The sequence below is a fragment of the Micropterus salmoides genome, unplaced genomic scaffold (assembly GCF_014851395.1).
Source record: "Micropterus salmoides isolate LMB-PRFRI ecotype aquatic unplaced genomic scaffold, ASM1485139v1 Ms_hic_scaffold_9, whole genome shotgun sequence".
NCBI classification, from domain to species: domain Eukaryota; kingdom Metazoa; phylum Chordata; class Actinopteri; order Centrarchiformes; family Centrarchidae; genus Micropterus; species Micropterus salmoides.
The window spans coordinates 10,209,564-10,224,613 of record NW_024044681.1 but is presented as its reverse complement, the minus strand read 5'-3'; the positions used below and the strand labels follow the sequence as shown (position 1 = coordinate 10,224,613).

Genomic DNA, 15,050 nt, shown 5'->3' with positions numbered 1-15,050 from the left:
GTTTATTCGCGCAAATGACCTACTTATCCAATCACAGGCGTTGTCATTTCGTCGTCCTCCAGCGCTGGGTCACATCCGGTCGTATATATGTTGCCACGAGTTAGCGGCGAATTTGGAGAGTGTCCATTTTGAGCAGCGAGTCGGCGTCTCCGGTATTTTTTTCTCTCCCCTTTAAAGTAAGCTCACTTTTCTTGGTTTTTTGTTTCTGATTTTAAAAAACACGCGAGGAGGTCGAGCGTCACACCGCGCGGGGTATGACTCCACCGCGGTCTTTGCCCTCGCGCTGCTTTTATCTGTAACGTGTGTTTAATTGTTAGCGCACACACATCCAGCGTTAGCTCCGTGTTAGCCGCCGTGCTGCTAAATACGTTAAGGCGGTTATTGCGTGGAGTGAATGAGCCTTTCGTGGATTGAAGCGGGAATTAAGTCTTTGTGCCTTTTAAGGCGTTTGTTTAGATGTTGTTTGTTGCGCCTGCTGCGGGGTTTTAATGTTCACTTGATTCATGTTTAGCTTGCTAGCTGCTAGCCGGGCCTGCACTTTGTCCTGAGCGGCAACGAAGCAAAGCGCGGTCCGCTTGAACACTGAACACGCCGGATTATTCCCTCTGTTTGTTAGCTAACCGCGTCTTAATGCACACATGAACACGCACAAGTGCACTTTAACCTTTACTGTCAAAACACCAACGTTAAGATGGTTTTCTGGAAACAAGAATTATACTTTTTTTATTACATGTTATTTTACAAAATTGGTTTAAGTAGCATTGCACCAGCCTCAGCTTTCTATTAGCCTTTCACTGTGTTCCACTGAATGTAAGTAAATGGAGAATTATTAAACCTTTTGTTGTACCAACAGGACACTTAAGAACAGTTTATTTACAAGGAAGGTCCAACAAGATGGGAATAGCCTCTTAAGTGGAGTGGATACACGTTTAGAGATACAAACATTGGGATTAAGGAACAGACAAGGCAATAACATAGATTTTGGTAAAGGCAAGAGTGAATCCTCCACAAGCAACAATAATTTATTAAATGTTTATGCCTTTTCAAAACTGTTTTAAATTATGCTACCTCCTTACCTGTTATCCAAGTTTGGATAACATCCAGGCAACTGACCCCAGACCTGAAGCGTCCCCAAAAGCCCTGTGGTCACCGTGTGTCTGTTGCTTTTAGGTTATTTCTGACATTAGTATTTAAACTAATACAATTGTTTAGGGTAATTAAGAAACTGTCTTGCCTGTGAGACTTTTAATTGCTCCTTCAGTCTAGTTTTCATTCAGCTCCAGGTTCATCCAAACTTTGTCTTGTCCTATCTCAGTCTCTTGAAGAGCCCACCGTCAGAATGGCAGATGCTGAGAATCTCCTCATGGAGACATCAGACCAGAACGGCAACGAGGGAGAGGAGGACCAGAACGGAGCTGAGCAGGAGCTGATGGGTGGCGAGGACGACCAGGAATGTCAGGACAGCCAGGATGGTCAGGATGGTCAGGACGGCCAGGACAATGGAGCAGATGGAGGCAAGATTGACGCTAGCAAAGGAGAGGAGGATGCTGGGTGAGTGTCTAGTTTCCCTGAGACCCGTCGTAAAATGTCATTGAACAAAAACTGCACTTTCACTTTTGGCTCAATGAAATGGCCCCGTGCCAGCACCTTTCTTAGGCTTAATAACAGGATATAAGAAGGCACATTAGGGGGGGAGGGGAGGACAAAGATTAGGGAAGTAATAAGTAAAATAACGTTTGAGTGACAACAAATCACTTAATGACATTCTAGATATAGAAATATGGGAAATAAAGTGAACTAATCTACGTATCGGCTGTTAACTGGTGTAAACAGGTAAGAAATAAATTGCAATGTGTCCCACTGTGTTTTCAGCAAAATGTTCGTTGGCGGTCTGAGCTGGGACACGAGTAAAAAGGACCTGAAGGATTACTTCAGTAAGTTTGGCGAGGTGTCTGACTGCACCATCAAGATGGACTCAAACACCGGCCGATCCCGAGGCTTCGGCTTCGTTCTCTTCAAAGACTCCTCCAGTGTAGACAAGGTCTGTCGCCCTGATTACCGGACAGCGGTTTTATAATTGTTGACTAATACATTAATTATGATTGAGTACAATGCTGCCTCAATGAAACATGATTAACACCTGGATCTTTGATTATATGGTTAATTTGATTCTTGGCATGTACCGGAAAGTTTGTACCGTGTTTTTTTTTTTTTTTTTTTTTTTTTTTTTTTAAACAAATGGCATAATCTTTTGGGTAGTATTGTCTTTACACTTGTTAAAGCACTTTTGTAACTTGTTTTTGAAAAGTGCTCTACAAACTAAGATTATAATATAATAGACAAATGATCGTTGCAGCTCTAATGGCAGGTAGTTTACGAACACACATGTTGCCAGCTGATACTGCTGATTAGCATATTGTGACTGACATAATTACATTTTAATGAGCATGCTATTCGACCAAATTGACCACGGACAGAGTAATCGTGTTGATCCTTTTGTGTTACTCAAAATAATTTTATTTCACACTTATAAAATTGTGGCCAAATGTTTCCACACAATTTTGTAAACAGTCACTTCTGTAGACGATAACGTGAGATGTCACTCGATGCAGGGGGTGATTTCCAGGCTTTTGACCAATCATTTGTGCCAAATATGATAACGCAGGTGCTGGAGCAGAAGGAACACAGACTGGACGGACGTCCGATCGACCCCAAGAAGGCGATGGCCATGAAGAAGGAGTCAGTCAAGAAGATCTTTGTTGGGGGGTTGAACCCTGAGGCGACTGAGGACACCATCAGGGAATATTTCGGAGCCTTTGGAGAGGTCAGTTTTGCTAAATAGAGCCACGAATGACTCAATAGAGTAGCATATAAAATCCAGTAGAACCCCCACGTCATGTGTAGTTTTAACTGAGCTGCCCGCAAGGAGTGATTGTTGGTGAATGGCACTGATCATGGACAGAACAAAATTGCAGACGAAAGGAAGTGGTTAGTTTTAAGAACTGCTGGCTGAAGCACTTGATCTGCAACAATGTTTGTTTGGTCTAATCCTTGAGGCTAATTAAGCTACTGGCCAAAGAAATTAAGTTGCAGGTTCATCTAAGGACATGCTGCTTATGGATGGCTCTTAACTTTTATCAGATATTCTGTCAGTCACACAGACTTGTAGATTAATAAGCATTTTCCCCATTCACTACAGGTGGAGTTTGTTTCAGGAGTTTTTTAATTGTCCTTTTTTTTGAAAAGCAGTGGTACATGGAGCAATGGCTTAGAAAATATGTGAATTTTGAAATTTAAATGTAATGTCAGGTGTGACTACAGGTAACGGTAAGACAACCAGTAGAAAACATCTGCTAAACCCAAGCATCTCCACGCTTTTCTTCTCCTTCTAGATCGAAACTATTGAGCTTCCCATCGACCCAAAATCAAAGAAAAGGAGGGGGTTCATCTTCATCACATACAAAGACGAAGCCTGCGTCAAGAAGTGTCTGGAGAAGAAATACCACAACATCCAGGGCGGCAGGGTAACTACACACAAACTTATCTCAGCAGAGTTGGTTGATACTGCTGGTTCTGATCTTATAATCACACACCCCTCACTACGGATCAGGAGGAATTGACCCTTTGTTAAGCCACGCCCCGAGTACAAAGCTGACCAAAATCTAAAATCCAGAAAAAAGTCGACTGTGGGTTTTTCTTAATGTAATCTTAGTTAGCGAACACTTGCTAACTTCCTACTGAATGTAACTTAAGTTCCTACTGTTCTGCTTTTTAATGATTGTAATAATGAATAGTGGCCGACCCAGCTTTACAGGAACAGTGTTGATCCTTAATATCATTGCCTTTTGTCTCAGTCATCGGGATGCGGTGGTTCACTTGTACGGTGTGATCGGTAGGCTTTAGCTTCTATCTTTATTTATATATATATATTTTTTTTCTCACGTCAGTCTGACAGCCTGAATACAACCTTCAAATATACAATGCAACTGCAAAACGGTCTGCTGCTTTCTGAGATCGCTTTTTCCAAAGTATTGGACAATGTTTCTCCGGGGAGTGCAGTAATATATTAGTTTGTTGGACTTGGCAACAGTAACTAAGGGAGTTGCTGTTATGTTGAAATTGGGTGATGCATGAATTATTATGCAAAATGGTGGAGAAGTAGTATTAAAATATAATCTCAGTGAAGATAATTTGCATCAAGTCATGCAATTAAATATGTAATATCAGGTAGGCTTACTTACAGATGACAAGAAACAAAGTTTACCACTGTATTATACATTAAGCGAATCAAATCTCCACAAGTCCATATCGTAACAACTGCAGCCTTTGCGAAAATCTTGATCATATTGCAAATGCAATTAATCATTCAGCCCTTCATTGTAGTACTGCTGTATGGATTTAAGGCTTTTCCCTCCTCCTGCTGGGCCTGTTAAGTCAGGATCTTAAGTGTGTTTGCATCTCCTCCACAGTGTGAGCTGAAGATCGCCCAGCCAAAGGAGGTGTACCAGCAGCAGCAGTATGGAGCAGGACGTGGCGGTGGTGGCGGCTATGGAGGCCGGGGAGGCCGGGGCCGTGGAGGTAAGGAAGAGGAACATGCAGTACATGTTCAAGTATCTGTAAAAAGATGTTATTTGAAATGGTTAATGTATTCATTGACCCAAACACCTTCGATTTTGATTTTCACCTTGCGGTCAGATGTTTGCTGATCACCTGCTATGGGGGAATTTGATACCTGACTTTATAAAGTTAAAAAGGTCCAAAATCAGTGGGACAAATCACCTTGCAGCAGCATCCTTACTAACCTGATATTCTGAATAGAAGTGCTATAAGGTGGCTGCCGCTGCCCCCTTGAGGGATGGGTTAAATGCAGAGGATGTCCTTCGCCTGTTCTAGTCTCTTCCAAATATGGTCACTTCTGATTTAAAAAAAAAAAAAAAGTCCACAAATCAGTGGGTGACGTCAAAAAGGCTACTTGCATCTCTCCATACAGTCGATGGCTGGTACCATTAATGTCTTTGTGTCTGTTGCATATCTAATCAGCCCTTCAGCACTTGCTCTAATCCCAAGAGTCTCGTATTGACTAATGTTTTGACAGAAACTGCAGAACATTACACAACATGTCTAAAATGGTTGTCAGCAGTTGTGATTTATATTTTGTCAAAAGTTGTCAGGCTGTTTTTACACTTGAAGCATCCATGTGAACTCTGCACTTTGTGTCTCAGGTCAGAACCAGGGCTGGAACCAGGGCTATGGAAACTACTGGAACCAGGGATACGGCAACCAAAGCTATGGTGGTGGCTACGGTGGTGGCTACGGAAACTATGACTACTCTTCTGGTTACTATGGATATGGTCCCGGATATGACTACAGTAAGTACAGATCAGTTTTAGATCATGGTTACATGGACTGAATGTTTAGGATGCACTCGTCTCAGGTTTTCTCAGCTGATACAGAAATTTGTGGTACAGGCTGAGACAGAGGATGGATGGATTTGTATTTTAAATCCTTATAACTAATTATGGGGAATAAGTCTCATCTGGCCAATACCCAGACTGTAGGGCTGGGAGATGTGGTCAAATGTTATCGCAATAAAACATTTCATATCATTCAGTAGTGAAGATTATTGTGATGTCAAATTATTACTACTTTTCAAGTTTAAAGGCTGTTTTTTTTTTTTTTTTTTTTTTTAATTTTTTATTCTCAGTAATTGTAGAAACCAGTTGGTTAATTGTGGTTTTAAACTTCTGACTCTACTGTCGGAACAAACATTTGATGCCAAACAGTGGATCACTTCAATTTGCTTTTGTTTTTTCCCAACAAATATGTAAATAAAATATTCTTCCCTTTTTTTTTTTCCTCAGCATAATGGATTTAATTAATTTGAACCATGAACAAATTAGCGCTTAATTTTTTCTCATTTAGTAAACATTTGTTTTGTTACTGAGGAAATTATATTGCGATAATTATCATTCACTTTATTGCCCAGTCCATTATAGGTTTAATGAGACTCTGTATGTTGCATCGATGCATCACTAGTTTGATTTAAAATGCTCTGATTTATGTTGACCTGCATGCTGTAGTCTGTTTAAAATAATAATTGATAAATGAAGTCTTTGGTCTCTATTTCTTTAGTATCCTCCCAGTCTCTCAGCTCAGTGTAGTGCGTTAGAACAGGAATACAGATCAAATGATAAACTTCAGAAATTGCTTCAGCCCCATTGTGAGAACATTAAACTTTTTAAAGGTTATTTCTTAAAACATGTTGAACTATTCCTGTTTGTAAGTGAAGATCAACACTAGACTCCCATCTGAGTCTGGGTGAACTATACCTAGCTTGGTATAAACACGTGAAGCAGGGGAGTCTCTCTCGTTTCTGTACACAAGCAAATGTAAAGATGACTACAGGCAATTTAAGACAGAGTTGTGTGATGTAAGTATTTCTGGACGCAGTGATGTGCAACTCTCGAAGTCTTGTCACAATGCCCTGCACAGAAACCAAAACTAGCAGCCCACGAGCAGCATGAAAATCTGATCATCAGATGGTTGCACCATGTAACTCCCTTTTGGCGTTGACGGGTGCTTTAATGTTGGACAGAGGCTAGCAGTCTCCCCCTGCTTCTAGTCTTTATGCTAAGCTAGCAGCAGCCTGACTTGTGTATGAAGTACAAAGTACTCATCCTTTTCCTTAATCCATTTCCTATTGTCTTTGCTGCATGCTGACTGAATTGGTCTGAATGGAAACCTGTCTGTGTCTGACCCATCTTTCCCCTCTGCCCCACAGACCAGGGCAACGCAAGCTATGGGAAAACCCCAAGACGAGGGGGGGCACACCAGACCAGCTACAAACCATACTGATGATCACATGGCGGTGCCAGGTATGCCATGGCTTTAACCGCCTTCCTTTTACATACAGTCGCACTGCCCACAGGCAACCCCCACGACATGGCACCATAGTTTAGGTTTTGGCGATAAAACGGCTGGTAAACACTGCAGAGATGTCAGTCTGAACCTGCAAAACACCTGGAGGGACATGCTGAACTGTCTTGTAATATACAGTACTCCAGGTTTTTATGTAAAAATTGCAATACAAAAGTTGTATTTTTAAAGGCTTTAATATAGACAGTGGAGATGCAGCAAGGGACCCCCTGGCCAGACTTGTATTGGTCTCAGTTACTGAAAAGGTATAATCACATTTTTATTAATTTCCCAGAGTCATCCCTTAGAGCAGAACTTTATGTTTTTGGTGTAGTCTGAAGTTACATGAGACCGCAATATTAGCCTGTCTTGGCTCAATTGTTAAATGTCTGTCAGATCAGATGACATAATCATGATACCATAGCTATGCAGGAATTGAGTGAAATTAAGTGAATTTGAAGGAAATTTGTCTGAATGTTTTTCAACAAGCTTTGTCAGTAATTTTAGATTTAATGAGTTTGAGGTGGAAGTGAAATGTGAGTGTGTTGTCGTCCTTCAGGACTCCAGTGATCCGCTGAGACTGACGGCTGGACGGACGCACGGGGCCGGACTCTACCTTTTATGACAGATGACCATTTGTACAGAAAACAACTGAAATGTAACTTCTTTTTTTCCCCCCCTGTCTTTTTTTTTTTTTTTATCATTTTAAGGTTTTACTTTTCCCCTTTGGTGTTCGTTTTTTTTTTTTTTTTTTCTTCCCCTCCACATTTCCATCAATGGAAGTGTAATTTTTACTGTACTTTTTGGTACCTGTTTTGATTCTAATGTATTGTAAGGGTTGTATTTTACATGTTTGCTGGCTTTACAGGTTTAAAATCTTGGCGCTTGTAAAGGAGCTTTTTTGACAAATAAAAAAAACGTTTTCAGTACTTTTTTTTTCTTTTTTTTTCTCCCCCCCACCCCCCTTATGCTTCCAGGTCTGGGTGGAAGTTTAAAAAATTGTTGAATGGGTTTAGGATTAAAATTCAGTTGTCAAATTTAACTTCGATATTGATTTTTCTCTTTGTATTTTGTAGCCACACAAACCTATGATTTGTAATAATGAAGGAAGGTCAAGTTTCTTTTTTTTTTTTTTTTTAACAAGGATATCTGCGTAACTCAAGAACTGTGCCTCACATTCCCACAGATTACATTTGGTATTTACTGGCCACCTTTTTGAGGAACCCAGTGGATCAAGATTAACTAGTTATAATTTCTTCTGACAAACCGCTGCCTCCAAGCTTCTTTCTTCCAGGACATTGAGTTTACCGGGACAAGTAACATCAGCAGGCGTGTGGGGATGTAATGGGGAAACGTGACTCGCCCACATGCAACCGTGGACTTCCTGTTTTAAATATACACTTTTTAAATAAGTAAATTGTTTGAAGTTTCTTTGCTGGTTTAGTTTGTGTTCGTCAAGTGCCACTGGTTTTTAGAAAGAAACGCTCTGAAGTTAAATGTCTGCTTAGTTTTTTCTGGACAGACTTCAGACCACTGGAGTCTTAGTAATAAACATGCTCGTTTGTAATCGTCTGTGTATTTCTAATGCTTACTGTTTTATAAGTCCTAAAAGAATAGAACACAGTAGCCAGCTCTCTGTTTAGAACATCAACACAAAATGTCTAGTCTTAGAGATTAGTGAAATTCACTGAGTAATACAGAAATCCTCAGGAGGCCAGTTTATTCCAAACTACAAGGGCCTTTTGGTCTAAAGGCTGTTGCTCAAAAATCACTAGGGTTCATACTCCTGGGACTCAACATATCAGCACATCCTGGTACTAGTAATACTATTATCTAAACTGGAGGAAATAACTGAATAGAAATGCATTAAAATCTCCTCAGGGGGTGAGGTGGGAGTTGTGGAAACTTTGGCCTGAGGGTGGACGGGTGTAAGGTCAAGGGACACCACAATGAGTCCATCGGCCAAGCCACACATTTAACTCCTGTACAGTTGAGGGCGTGGGGAGAGTGTCTTAAAGCGATTTCTTCTGGTCTTTCAGATTTGCACAGAAAACTGTGGTTCTAGTGAGGGAAGTTGGGCTTAAATAGGATGGTTATAGGTTCAACTGTTGGTCAAGGGAAAACCTACACCTAATTGTTCTGTCTGGGGGGAGAGGGGAATATGAAGAACCATACCAATAAAAGATGGATATGTTTGTCCACCAGGGATAGTTTCTCTTCTAAAGAGCACAGATTGTGCTTCTATATTTTTGTAGGTTGATTTGCACATCGGAGTGAATCTCTTAAGAAATATGTAAATAAGTATATTCACTTTATATCGGGGATAAATGGAAATGTTTCCTGTCAATGTAAACTGAATATATTTTGGTTTGACACTTGAAGACAAAAACACAAGACAAACAAACAATGTAAAGCCAATACCAAGACTAGATTAATCAAAAACACCTGGATTGGCCCTGATCTGAACCCTGTATACCAGTTCAGGACATCTGCACTTTAATTTCATTAAAGACTGATGTACAAATAAGTTCAAACACTGACTGCACAGTTGAGTCAGTGAACCCGCTGAGCATCAACATAACTTATACATCAGTTCAAATAATGACATGAAAACGATCATATCCCGGACAAAACTTAGTGTGACAGAGACACTAGTGTGCATGTGAAGGTTGTGATTATGATGAAATGACTGTTGTATGTGTGTTGGGGTGAGTTTGGGTGAGCTGTCACTACCTCTTCTCTATTTAGCAAACCCTTAAAAAAGGCAAGTAAAAACTACAGTGGCTGAAAAACACAAGGCCCTTTTCTAGATCCAGTGATTGCTTTGCTAAGTCTGGGCTAGTGTAGAAACATGGTGGCTGCCGTGTAAGAGGACCTGTTCTCTCTGTGTAGATATGATTATACATATTCAGGTGATTATACACTAATGAAGACATACTTACGGACCGTATTCGGTTTCTGCCAGTAGATCATCTTAAGTGTTATATTGTCCTAAAAGTTACCTTAGAAACTGAAAATATATATAATTTAGGGGAACAGGACATGTTTACAGGATCATGTAGTCATTGCCCTGGTTTGACATGAAACAGTGCAAGTTCAGAGGAATAAAGCTCTCAGTGTAAACAGTGGGCGGCCCTGAAAAGGGCCTTTGTGTTGCTGGGTGTAACAGCGGGTTTACTTGGAGCTGGTGTACTTGGTCACGGCCTTGGTGCCTTCAGACACGGCGTGCTTGGCCAGCTCACCGGGCAGCAGCAGGCGGACGGCGGTCTGGATCTCCCTGGAGGTGATGGTGGAGCGCTTGTTGTAGTGAGCCAGACGGGAGGACTCGCCGGCGATGCGCTCAAAGATGTCGCTCACGAACGAGTTCATGATCAGCATGGCCTTGGACGAGATGCCGGTGTCGGGGTGGACCTGCTTCAGGACCTTGTACACGTAGATGGCGTAGCTCTCCTTCCTGGTCTTCCTCTTCTTCTTGCCGGTCTTGGAGACGCTCTTAGAGACGGCTTTCTTTGAGCCCTTCTTCGGAGCCTTAACTGGATCAGGCATCTTCAACTTCGTTATAGTTCTCAACGAATAAGTCTGAAGCGATGAGGCGGAACATTTATATGTCCGTGATGCAAACTGAACTGTGCTGTTCCCCATAGAGGATTGGCTGAAATTCAAACAAGACTGAGCATGCGCCACAAGCTAATAATCAGCGGTGATGAAGTATTCAGATCCTTTACTTAAGTAAAAGTACTAATACTACACTAAAAAAAACTTCTGAAAGCATTCAAATTGCTTTTAGTATTATTATGCATAGGACCTAAATGTAAAAACAGGATTTTACTGCTGTGGAGCTCATTTTGAACAATTTGAATAGGACTGCAACTTGTGATTATTTTCACTAGGGATAAATTATTTTCATTTTTCATAAATTTACATTTATTCATTTAGCTGACACTTACAATTACTATTTATGTCAGCGGTCACACATCACTGGAGCAACTAGGGGTTAAGGGTCTTGCTCAGGGACAAATTGGTGGATGGCTTACAGTGGGAATTGAACCCTGGTCTTCCACATCATAGAAAAAAACATCTTATCTACGCACCACCACCACCCCTAAATCAAGATATGCATCAATCACGGTACTAATGATGTATAATTAAACTTGTTTAATTGCACATTTTTAAAAAGATGAGTGCATTAATCTCTCAAATGGCTATTTACCGTGCAAGATTATAGAGTTTGGATCTAGCGATTAAAATGACCTGAAAATAAACCTCTCAACTCTATAATTTTACAAGGTAGATTTATTTGTCACATTACAACAGGTTTAAAAGTGAAACTGACTTAATGTAATGTCCTTCTGCTATGGCCAGAATGAGAGTAACTGAACATATTTCACCCCTACTGTCTGAAATGGTATACATATTTGTAATACAAAAGCCATGGAGAACTTTAATTAATATAAACAGTGTTAAATAGACAGGCATTATTTTACTACACGGATTCCTTGAAAACTAAGTAAAAAGGTTAGACTGAGTTGGTGACATGAAGTCTCTGTGGCATTTTACTATTTTCCATTTATTATTATTTCATCCTTATCTCACAAACCTGCAGTGGCCTATTGCTATCTTAGTGTATTATATGAAATGTTCCTGTACTCAAGTGTAGAAAGAAAGATCAGTAATGTATATTTCAGTGAGTCAAGAAGTAGGCCTATACAGGTATGAGATGATACAGCATTATTCAGAATATTACATTACAACAAACAAAAAAAGACATTTCACCATATTTAAAGCAGCCAAATTGTGAATATCATGATCCAGATTAACAAGCATCAGCATTTAATTTGTTAATAATAATAATAATAATAATAACAACAATGTTAAAATGTATGCATATCCATTTAGGGTAGCCTTATTAAAACATATGAAGGAGGATCAGAGGAAGGAGCTCTTGAGCTTTAGTGAGGTGGCTCTTAAAAGAGCCGTTGTGGTGTAAAGAGGTGTGGGGGGGGTTTAAGCCCTCTCTCCGCGGATGCGTCGGGCCAGCTGGATGTCTTTGGGCATGATGGTGACCCTCTTGGCGTGGATGGCGCACAGGTTGGTGTCCTCGAAGAGGCCGACCAGGTAAGCCTCGCTGGCCTCCTGCAGAGCCATGACGGCGGAGCTCTGGAAGCGCAGGTCGGTCTTGAAGTCCTGAGCGATCTCCCTCACCAGGCGCTGGAAGGGCAGCTTGCGGATCAGCAGCTCGGTGGACTTCTGGTAGCGGCGGATCTCTCGGAGAGCCACGGTACCGGGCCTGTAGCGGTGGGGCTTCTTCACTCCGCCGGTGGCCGGGGCGCTCTTACGGGCAGCCTTGGTGGCCAGCTGCTTCCTGGGAGCTTTTCCTCCGGTGGATTTACGGGCGGTCTGCTTGGTTCTGGCCATCGCGTCTCGTTTCTCTCAACAGGAGAAAAGTGTAGTGAAGAGAAGAGCCGCGCTGCTCTTAAACTGCGGGACCGGCTGCGAAGCGGTGACGCTGCTTCAGACCTCCGGCTCCTGATTGGTGAGGGGCCCCTGCTGGAGCTCAGCACCGCCTAGAGGAGCGACCCACCGCCTGAATCTCCGCCGCTTATTGGCGGAAAATCCCTTCAAACTTTCCGCCTAAACGCAGAGCGGGCCGCCCTCTGCTGCTCTGCAGGAAGCCTCTTTCCTGGTTGGTCTGGAAGAAACCGTCCCGCGCGCTGCGCGGACATATAAAGGAGGGTTTTGGCTGCCGGGGCCACATTTTCTTTGAGTCTCTGCTCTAGAAAGATCACACGATGTCTGGAAGAGGTAAAACCGGAGGCAAAGCCAGAGCAAAGGCAAAGACCCGCTCCTCCCGCGCCGGGCTGCAGTTCCCCGTCGGTCGTGTCCACAGACTGCTGCGTAAAGGAAACTACGCCCAGCGCGTCGGTGCCGGAGCCCCCGTGTACCTGGCGGCGGTGCTGGAGTACCTGACCGCTGAGATCCTGGAGCTGGCCGGAAACGCCGCCCGCGACAACAAGAAGACCAGGATCATCCCCCGTCACCTGCAGCTGGCCGTCCGCAACGACGAGGAGCTCAACAAGCTGCTGGGCGGAGTCACCATCGCTCAGGGCGGCGTGCTGCCCAACATCCAGGCGGTCCTGCTGCCCAAGAAGACCGAGAAGCCCGCCAAGAAGTAAACAACAACAACCACAAACAACACAACGGCTCTTTTAAGAGCCACACATCTCTAACTAAAGAGACACTTCCTGCTGTAACTTATATTTTATGATGATTAAACATGGTTTACCCAACACATCCAAAACATCAAAACTTTTCTTATAGAAGAGGGGACAGTCAAGATGACTTATTTTCTGACAGTAGGGGGGACAACGTTGGTTACGTATTGTAACCCCAGATTCTATGAGTATAGGCGTAGCCCTCTAAGAGCTGTCGCTATTGGGTTCATCCCCGCGCGCATGCGCAGTCCTGAAGATTTCTTTCGCGCCCATGTGCCGTGCACGGGCCTCTCTCAGGTCCGCAATTTAGGTATATAATACCGGCGAGACCAGAGATCTGCTCCCAAGAGGTCAGCTTTTTTTCTTCAGCCGACGCTGGTGGGACCAGTCGGGCCCGCAGCTTAGAGGGCTACGCCTATACTCATAGAATCTGGGGTTACAATACGTAACCAACGTTCTATTTCGTATAGGCTTCGCCCTCTAAGAGCTGTCGCTATTGGGATAAGGGCGAAGCCAGATGTAGTCAATGCCCACTGGACCCCCAGCGGTCATAAGCATTAACACACCAGCTCACAGTACCCTAATCACACAATGCATGATAGAGACCAAAATGTAGGTCAGTGTTTCCGTCTGGTCTCGAACCAGGTACCTTCGGCATAGAAGGCGAGCGTCTGATCCATTACGCTACGGAAACTGAGATTCGCAGCCATCCGCATTAGACCAGATAACAGGATGGCTGAACGCATCACTCCCTGCCTCCCACCTGCTGCTGTGAGGAAATGGAACGACAGTTACGCATTGTAACCAGTCCCAACAACGAGCAGAGCAGGCGGGAGGATAGGACAACACACACGCATCCCGGCAACGGGGGGTGTGTGTGCGCACGAGAACGCCCAGAGTACAGGCACACACAGACGCACACTGCGGCTTATGTTGAGGGAACAGTAAGGACGGTTGTTACGCATTGTGGCAGTCCAACTGGAGCGCAACTAAGACAGAAGGAGCCCCAACAGCCCGTGGCAAGAGGAGCCTTACCGGCTCCTTTACAGGGAAGCCTATGTGTGCGTAACGTGTCCCGAGCCAGCAGCGTCGCGCCTGGTCTCCAGAACATTCAGTACCGAGTGCGTTAGAGAAAACCCCGATGCATCGCGTAAATAGAAGCGGATAAAGGGGCAGGGTGAAGCCCATGATGCCGCTGTGCAAATATCCTCCACAGCCATCCCGCTGAACAGCGCTGTGGAGGAGGACACGGCTCTTGTCGAGTGCGCACGGATGCCGGGTGGGGGGTCCTCCCCAGCCGTAACGTACGCCTGAGTGATGGCCTCACACAGCCAATGAGCCAACCGTTGTTTTGACAGAGACTTGCCTCGTGAATGCTCTCTGTAGTGAACAAACAGCTGTTGAGTTTTTCTGAGGGCAGCCGTGCGCTCTACATAATGAGACAACGCGCGCACCGGGCAGAGACGATGAGATGCTTCCTCCGCCTCGTTTCGATGAGGAGGAGGGAAAAAACCTTCCAGGGAAATAATCCGTGACCTGAAGGAGCTAGTTATAACCTTGGGCATGAACGCTGGGTTCGGCCTCAAGGTGGCGGAGCTCCCGTCAGCTCTGATAGCGAGGCAGGATGGAGCGACTGAGAGAGCGCACAGATCGCTCACCCTCTTAGCAGAGGTCAGTGCCAAAAGGAGGGCTGTCTTCAGAGACAGCAGTCTGAGAGAAGTTTGCGGCAGTGGCTCAAAGGGGGGATTGCTCAGAGCGCGCAGCACAAGCGGTAAATCCCACTGTGGCGCCAAGGGGCGCGTGACAGGCCGCTGCCTTCTCACTCCTCTTAAAAAACGCTTAACCAGCGGATGCGCAAAAACCGATCTCTCTCCAAAGCCCTCGTGGCAGGAAGAGATGGCCGCCACGTACGATTTGACTGTG

The 15,050-nt window shown here is 43.8% G+C and overlaps 4 protein-coding genes across 4 annotated transcripts; 2 read left to right on the top strand and 2 right to left on the bottom strand.

The window, feature by feature from the left end:
* Positions 1-28: 28 nt before the first annotated feature.
* On the top strand, positions 29-8,051 carry LOC119894883 (heterogeneous nuclear ribonucleoprotein A/B-like). Its single transcript, XM_038707591.1, has 9 exons — positions 29-176; positions 1,316-1,551; positions 1,873-2,041; positions 2,666-2,824; positions 3,393-3,524; positions 4,470-4,578; positions 5,223-5,369; positions 6,782-6,875; positions 7,475-8,051. Exons 2-8 carry the CDS (start codon positions 1,340-1,342, stop codon positions 6,853-6,855), a joined length of 1,002 nt encoding a protein of 333 aa, XP_038563519.1. The 5' UTR covers positions 29-176; positions 1,316-1,339; the 3' UTR covers positions 6,856-6,875; positions 7,475-8,051.
* Positions 8,052-10,032: 1,981 nt separating this feature from the next.
* LOC119894891 (histone H2B 1/2-like) lies at positions 10,033-10,485 on the bottom strand. The gene has a single exon (XM_038707599.1). It carries the CDS (start codon positions 10,459-10,461, stop codon positions 10,090-10,092), a length of 372 nt encoding a protein of 123 aa, XP_038563527.1. The 5' UTR covers positions 10,462-10,485; the 3' UTR covers positions 10,033-10,089.
* A 708-nt stretch (positions 10,486-11,193) lies between these two features.
* LOC119894886 (histone H3) lies at positions 11,194-12,357 on the bottom strand. The gene has a single exon (XM_038707594.1). It carries the CDS (start codon positions 12,328-12,330, stop codon positions 11,920-11,922), a length of 411 nt encoding a protein of 136 aa, XP_038563522.1. The 5' UTR covers positions 12,331-12,357; the 3' UTR covers positions 11,194-11,919.
* A 54-nt stretch (positions 12,358-12,411) lies between these two features.
* On the top strand, positions 12,412-13,185 carry LOC119894888 (histone H2A-like). Its single transcript, XM_038707597.1, has one exon. It carries the CDS (start codon positions 12,705-12,707, stop codon positions 13,086-13,088), a length of 384 nt encoding a protein of 127 aa, XP_038563525.1. The 5' UTR covers positions 12,412-12,704; the 3' UTR covers positions 13,089-13,185.
* Positions 13,186-15,050: the final 1,865 nt, after the last annotated feature.

Coding starts and splice junctions, on each gene's coding strand:
- LOC119894883 (XM_038707591.1), top strand. CDS start 1,340: ATGGCAGATGCTGAGAATCTCCTCATGGAGACATCAGACCAGAACGGC. Junction 1,552..1,872: donor AAAGGAGAGGAGGATGCTGG/GTGAGTGTCTAG, acceptor CTGTGTTTTCAG/CAAAATGTTCGTTGGCGGTC. Junction 2,042..2,665: donor ACTCCTCCAGTGTAGACAAG/GTCTGTCGCCCT, acceptor ATGATAACGCAG/GTGCTGGAGCAGAAGGAACA.
- LOC119894891 (XM_038707599.1), bottom strand. CDS start 10,461: ATGCCTGATCCAGTTAAGGCTCCGAAGAAGGGCTCAAAGAAAGCCGTC.
- LOC119894886 (XM_038707594.1), bottom strand. CDS start 12,330: ATGGCCAGAACCAAGCAGACCGCCCGTAAATCCACCGGAGGAAAAGCT.
- LOC119894888 (XM_038707597.1), top strand. CDS start 12,705: ATGTCTGGAAGAGGTAAAACCGGAGGCAAAGCCAGAGCAAAGGCAAAG.